Raw genomic sequence first — 7,521 nt, 5'->3', positions numbered from 1 at the left:
CAGACCCAAGGCCAACTGACAGGACCTTTTCCATTTTGAGTCTAAGGCTGTTTCCTCCCAGCTCTTGGCCCTGATAATTGGAGTGGATATTCCTCAGCAGAAAGGAAAATTAGGGGCATGAAGAGGGTAACGGGAGTGGACAATATGAGGTAAATGAGCATGAGCTAAACCTCATACTCATCTCTAATTCTTAAGACTTATCCACTTACAGATTTCCCTCCCTTTAAACCACACGTATGTAGGATCCTAAAGACTTCCATTGTTTTCTCTCTCCCTGGTTTGTGATAAGGTGCCTAAAAATGGTTAGTGCCCAGTAGATGCTGGCTGAATGCCCGAGTTAATGCATGAGTCAAGGGATACTGAGAAAAAAGTGTTCAGTTTCTACCTGCAAAACCATTTTGAATATCATGCCACCCCTCCCCGGCATTCCCCACAGTGGTGAATCTCTTCTTTTTTCCACTTCCGTCCTTTCTGGACTCAGAGCCCAAGTAGTGAGCAGGAGGGGGCCTCAGCCCAGGCACACAGGCTGTGCTCCCTGTTAGCTTCTCTTGATTGTCTTCACAGGTGAGCCACCTGTATGTGATACCTTCAGAGGTCTCAACTCTCATTTCTCTCAAGTATTGATATTTGGCAAACGAGTCACATTTACTGAATGTGGTGATGACATCCAAATCCTGGAAGGGATAGTCAACATATCAATGCAAAAGTATTTAAGGTTTGACCCACGAGGTGACGGCTGCCGTCTCTGGCGTAAAGCAGATGCGTCACAGATGTTCGTTTGATTCCTCTGTGACCATGATGTTCAGATGGCTTTTACTTCAGGAACAGCACTGGCCATTTAGATGCCTGTCTCTTGGAATTCCCATTGTGGCTCAGCGGGAGTGTCTGTAAGGATGTGGATTCAATCCCTGGCTTCACTCAGTGGGTTAAGGATCCGGTGTTGACCCAATCTGCGGTGTAGGTCGCAGGTGTAGCTTGGATCTGGTGTTGCCATGGCTGTGCCATAGGCCCCAACATTAGCTTGGATTTGACCCCTGGCCTGGGAACTTCCATATGCTGCAAATGTGGCTGCAAGAATAATAAAAATAGAAGAATCCCATTGATTTAGTCCATTAGTTTTCCAAAGAATCCTCTACAGGTAATTTAAAAACTAGGTTCTAAACTGATCGCTTCAAGATCTCTAAGGGCTGCTCCCCGTGTAAATTATGGCGTTCACGTGTGAAGCTGTGATCAAGGTCCTTCACCGTCAGGAAACACCTGCCTGTGCCTCCCCTCTCGTGCCTTTCCAGCCCTCCCTGCCTGTCAGCCTCCCGGCCTCACAGGTAGCAGGAGCACGACTGCTCCTTTCTTTCCTCACCGTGATAAAGGACTCGCCTCGCATTCAGGGATCATCTTGCTGCTGCTTTCCCAAACACACCCCCTGGCTGCTCCTGCATATTGATAACCATCTGTTTGTAGGAGAGGACATGCAACGATGTCTTTTCATTTGGTTAGTTGGAAAAATGTATGTTTTGTTTTAAGGAAAAGAGAGGACTTTTTCCACCCTACATTGCCTATTCAATAATTTAATCAGAGATTTTATGAGGAGAATTTTAAATAAAAAAAAAACTTGGGCGTTCCCATCGTGGCTCTGTGGTAATGAATCCGACGAGCATCCGTGAGGATTCAGGTTGAATTCTTGGCCTTGCTCGTTGGGTTAAGGATCTGGCGTTGCCCTGAGGTTGGTGTAGATTGCAGAGGCGGCTCAGATCCTGTTTTGCTGTGACTGTGGTGTAGGCTGGCAGCTGTAGTTCCAATTGGACACTTAACCTGGGACCTTCCATGTGCCGTGGGTGTGGCCCTAAAAAGAAAAAGCGATAAATAAATAAATAAATAACATTTAGGAAATACTTGAAAACTATTTTGAGATACAATGGAACTAATGTTCTTTACGTTGAGGCAGAAATACTTGGTAGTTTTGGTTGTGACTATACAGTCCCTGGTTTTGGCAAGAGTAAGTGATTGTTAGGAAAGCAGTTATGTAGGTATAGTTGATTTACATTGTTGTGTTGATTGGTGCTGTAGAGCACAGGGATTCAGATATACATATTTTCTTTTTCATATTCGTTTCCATTATGACTTATTACAGGCTACTGAATATAATTCCCCATACTCTGCAGTAGGACCTAGTTGTTTATCTATTCTACATATATAATAGTTTGCATAAAGAGTAAGTCTTTTAACTGCCCCTCTTGGCTCCCATTCATCCTCAAACCACTGTCCGAATAACCTTTATAAAATACTAATTTCTTCATTCTTAACGTTGTTCAATAGCCTTCAGGATGAAATTCATATGTTTTATCTTGGATTCCACAGCCACTGCTGAAGTCTAACTTACTTTCTACTCTAATGTCACATGATCTGGATGCAAAGCTTATAATTGCCTGAAAGTCATATGCTCACTCTGGAGTTCCCCTTGTGGCTCAGCAGGTTAAGGTCTGATGTTGTCTCTGAGGGATGTTGGTTTGATCCCCAGCCTCGCTCAGTGGGTTAAGGATCCAGCGTTGCCTTCAGCTGTGGTGTGGGACACAGATACAGTGCAGATTTGGTACTGCTATGGCTGTGGCCTGGGCCGCAGCTGCCTTTTACTTAGAGCATCACTCTTGAGGGCAGAGAACATATCCTATTCACTCTTGGCGATGTCTTAAAATGTCCATGTTCAAAGAAGACGGAAGGGTGGACCATGTCCACATATCCTGGTGCCTTTGCCAAGAATATTACAGGACAATCTGTGTTTTCATCTCTGTCAGTGAATGAGAAGTGCTGTCTGGTCCTCTCCCTGGCATGACTGCCTTAAACCACACTGGGGTCAGCCACACCGTCTTCTACTTGCTGGGCATCCCTGGCCTTGAGGACCAGCACCTGTGGATTTCCATCCCCTTCTTCATTTCCTATGTCATCGCCCTGCTTGGGAACAGCCTGCTCATCTTCCTCATCCTCACGAGGCGCAGCCTGCATGAACCCATGTTCCTGTTCCTGTGCATGCTGGCCGGGGCTGACCTGGTCCTGTCCACCTGCACAGTCCCTCAGGCCCTGGCCATCTTCTGGTTCCGTGCTGGGGAGATCTCCCTGGATCGCTGCATCACTCAGCTCTTCTTCATCCATTCCATCTTCATCTTTGAGTCAGGCCTCTTGCTGGTGATGGCGTTTGACCGCTACGTTGCCATATGCTACCCTCTGAGATACACCACTATTCTGACACACACGCTGATTGGGAAGATCGGTGTTACCATCGTTCTGAGAAGTTATTGTGCCATTTTCCCCATCATATTTCTTTTGAAAAGGCTGACGTTCTGCCGAAGTAATGTCCTTCCACATACCGGTTGTGAACATATTGGCTTGGCCAAGTATGCGTGTAATGACATTCGAGTGAACATCTGGTATGGCCTCTTTGTCATAGTGTCAACACTGTTCTTAGACGTCCTGTTAATTTTTGTGTCCTACATGCTGATTCTCCGTGCTGTCTTCCACATGCCTTCCCAAGATGCTCGTCACAAAGCTCTCAACACGTGTGGCTCCCATGTTTCTGTCATCATCCTCTTTTATGGGCCTGGATTCTTCACCACCCTGACTCAGCGGTTTGGACGCCACATCCCAGCTCATATCCACATCTTGTTGGCCAATGTCTGCGTGCTGGTTCCCCCGATGCTGAATCCCATCATTTATGGGATCAAGACCAAGGCAATTCGAGAGCAGGTAGCTCACCTATTGTTCCCGAAGCAGAAATAAATTTGCAGGAGGCGCAGAGCTTTGAGCATCTCGCTGTCTGTGCTGTGGAAGATAGATGTGTTGGGGGGAGACACAAGTGGGAAACTGAGTCCTAGGAAACAGCTCAGTTAGTTCGGATTCCTGAGGAAGGGCCCACTGGGAGGTTCTAAGATTTCCATCTTCTGCCGTCAAGGCAACAGAGAGAGGTGCTTTGTTCTCCTGAGCATGAGCTATATTCTCTACAGAGCCTGTGAATTTCCAGAGTCATGAATCATTTATGTGACATTCTTGACTTGGTAATAGGTGAATTGGGTACAGGGTGCTGGTTTTGCATTTGTTCAGTGACTTCTCCCTGAGTTTCTCATCCTTTGCGACAACTTGTGACATTTTAGACAATCAGATAAAAGGGTACAATGTTTCAGTCATGCAGGAGGACTGAGTCCTGGATAACACTGTAGGTATGGTGAAGAATACTGTGTTGTACACTTGAACTTTGTCAGGAGATTTGGTCCTAGGTTTTGCAACACACCTCCATACATACACAGGTTGGAGGTATGAAAGGGTGATGGAGCTGTTACTTCACGTGATTTGGATTGATCATTTCCCTGTGTATGTACTCTATGCATCCAAACATCATGGTATACTCCTTATAAGTGTACCATTTCTACTTGTCGAATAGACCTCAGAGAAGCAGAACAAGGAGAATTCACCTCACATACAACCTCTCAAATGGTTAATCATTTGGTATGTGCTATTCCATATTTTTCTGTCTGTATCTCTTTGTTTCTGTGAAGAAGATAAATGTAGATGGGCACATATGACACTGTGTATTTAGAAAAGGGGGGTGATATTGAAATCGTAGTGTTTTAGTGTGTGGCATCCACTCAGTTGTCCATGGCTTCCACCAGCTGCCTGGGAGAGGGCTCTTCCATGTGGGTCCGTGTTAATCCCTGCAATGGCTTGTAGAACACGGGGTGAGGACACTGGAGAGGAGGCTTTTCTTCTTGGCCAAGCTTCATCCCCAGGTATGACCTTGACTCTCGGGTAGGGGAAATCCATGATGCTCTAGGGAGCTGCCCTATTGTAGCATCTCCTGAATGGAACAACCACCACATGCCTTTTTCCTGGTTCCTTTTTCAGCAGCATGTTATAGTGTTAGAATGGAGTCTGTGCTAGACATAGGGGATGTGACCAGAAACCTTTGCATGAACCCAAAGCAACACCATTCCGTTTGAAAGGACTGATAGACTTGTGCCCGGGAAAGACATTGCATAGAGATGGGGTCCAAGCTCCCCCAGGAGAGCCCCCTTGCATGGAACAGAAAAGCAGGACAAGCAGAGAAACGGACATGAGCTCAGGCTAAGGTCTCCATCCTGAGTAATAGCGAGGACGAGCTTGCTTTAAGAAGTTGTTCCAGATGAGAGAGGACAAGATGGCAGAGGAGTAGGGAGACACGCTCGCCCTCTCCCACAAACACAACAAAAACACATCTACAGAATAAATGACTCGCACAGAACAGCAACTAATTGCTGGCAGAGGAACGTAAACTCCAATAACGGCAAGAAGTTCGTGGCATTACTGGGCAGAACGGGAGAAAAGAGGAGAGTGAGAGAAGGTGAATCTGAGCGGGATGGGCGCTCCCGAAAGGGAACTGCGGAGGAGAAAGGGATCCCCCACCCTGGAAAGTCACCTACCGGGGGAAAGATCAAACAAACCGTAGGAATCTCCAGATGCAGAGAAGAGTGTAGCAGTAAGTTGGAGTATGGAAGAGCCGATCAAGAACCCAACGGACCATCTGAACTACGGGCACAGTCACCAAAAATTGAGACGCCTGGGTGGGGGCTGGGCACCGAATCCTCGGCTCCAGAGGTTAATCCCTGAAAAAGGGCCGGGGGACGCCTGGGTGAGGGCTGGGCACCGAGACCTCGGCTCCAGAGGTTAGTCCCTGGTCTGGGGGTGCAGGGCAGAGCGGAAACTGCTTGGGAGGTCTAGAAACCATTTGATGGGGAAGAGACTGCCTAGGAGACTAGGAAAGAAAGCTGTCGCAGAGGAAGGGAACAATACTCTAGGGGCGGGGAAGTGGAAAGCCGCATCAGAGGGATCCTGGGAGAAGAGCCTGGTCTGCGCCAGTGCTGGGGAGGGGCGAGAAAAGGGGTGGGTCCCCATAGAATACCCCCCACGCCACAGCAAGCTTACAGGCCCGCTAGCTAGCAGAAAGCTGTGCTTCCCAGTGCATCCCCTCCTCCCACCCCTGCCACCCCCTACGCTCTCACCGGACCTGGGGCTGCCTGCCATCCAGGAGGGCTGGCCTCAACAATTGCCTGAAGCTTACCACCACAGGGGCTGTCCTTGCATAGGCCTGCTTGCCCTTTGGAGGGGTTTCACTTCCACAGAGCAGCACCAAATACCACCAGCCCCCGAGAAAAGGCCTGCAGCCCAGAAAAGCTAGAACAAGCCTAGCCAGGCCGTGAATAGATCTGCCATATTCTCGGACGGTTTTTCTGAGTCGGGCTGCCCCGGGAGGATCCTCTTGGATTTCCAGCGGGCCTGCTACCCGCCCAAGCCCCCAGACGGTACCCTAGTGGATCAGGTGCATAGGACTGCCAACTCCAGGCAGGACCCCCTGCAGCCCAGAAAAGCTGCAACAAGCCTGGCTGAGTTGGGAAAAGATCTCAGATGGTTTTTCTGAGTCAGGCTGCCCCGGGGAGGAGCCTCTTGGGTCACCAATGTCCCTGCTACCCACCCAAGCCCCCAGGGGGTGCCCTAGTGGATCAGCTGCATATCACTGGCAGCTCCACGCAGGAACCCCTGTAGCTCAGAAAAGCTGCAACAAGCCTGGCCGAGTCGGGAAAAGATCTCAGACGGTCTTTCTGAGTCAGGCTGCCCTGGGGAGGAGCCTCTTGGGTTTCCAGTGGCCCTGCTACCCGCCCAAGCCCCCAGGGGGTGCCGAGACCTAGTGGATCAGCTGCATAGGACTGCCAGCTCCAGGCAGGACCCCCTGCAGCCCAGAAAAGCTGCAACAAGCCTGGCTGAGTTGGGAAAAGATCTCAGATGGTCTTTCTGAGTCGGGCTGCCCCAGGGAGGAGCCGCTTGGGTCTCCAAGGGCCCTGCTACCCGCCCAAGCCCCCAGGGGGTGCCCCACTCCCACAGAATAGCTGCTCAGCACCAGAAGCCCCCTGGAAGAGCCCCTGCAGCCCAGAAAAGCTGCACCAAGCTCGGCCAGACTGTGAAAAGATCCGCCTACATTCTCAGGCTGTCCTTCTGAGTTGGGCTGCCCTAGGGAAGAGCCTCTTAGGTTCCTAGTGACCCAGATAGCTGCTCCAGCCCCCAGGGGGTGCTGCACTCCTGAGGAACAGCTGCCCCACACCGCCAACCCCCTGCAAGAACCCCACAGCCTAAAAACACCAGAGCAAGCTCTGCCTGACCGAGTGACATCTGCTACCATCGTGGTGTGGACCTCCCAGTCCTGTACGCCCTCAGGAAGTCCTCCTTTGCTTCAAAGAGACCCTGTTAGCCCCATCAACACTCCAGAAAAGCCACACTGCCTCAAAAAAGATTGACCAACAACGCCAGCCCTCAGGAAACATTCCACGGCAGTGACAAGGCAAACACTGCCTGATCACAGAGAGTACAACTCCCTCAGGAGAAAGAAAACATCAAGCAAGATGAAGAAGCTGAGAAACCACCCCCAGTCAAACCAACAGGAGAACTCACCTAAAACAGTCAACAATGAAACAGTCAGAGAGACCTGGAGTTCAAAAGAGAAATAGTGAA

General features: G+C 49.6%; 1 protein-coding gene across 1 annotated transcript; it reads left to right on the top strand.

The window, feature by feature from the left end:
- Nucleotides 1-2,595: 2,595 nt before the first annotated feature.
- Nucleotides 2,596-3,768, top strand: LOC100517905 (olfactory receptor 52B4-like). Its single transcript, XM_003129584.3, has one exon. It carries the CDS (start codon nt 2,824-2,826, stop codon nt 3,766-3,768), a length of 945 nt encoding a protein of 314 aa, XP_003129632.3. The 5' UTR covers nt 2,596-2,823.
- Nucleotides 3,769-7,521: the final 3,753 nt, after the last annotated feature.

Source organism: Sus scrofa, chromosome 9, assembly GCF_054392235.1.
Source record: "Sus scrofa isolate SSC_HxYL_T2T_F1_AM1 chromosome 9, Sscrofa_HxYL_maternal_Yorkshire_Landrace_v2.0, whole genome shotgun sequence".
NCBI classification, from domain to species: domain Eukaryota; kingdom Metazoa; phylum Chordata; class Mammalia; order Artiodactyla; family Suidae; genus Sus; species Sus scrofa.
The sequence above is the reverse complement of the archived record's forward strand: the minus strand, read 5'-3'. Positions and strand labels throughout refer to the sequence as shown.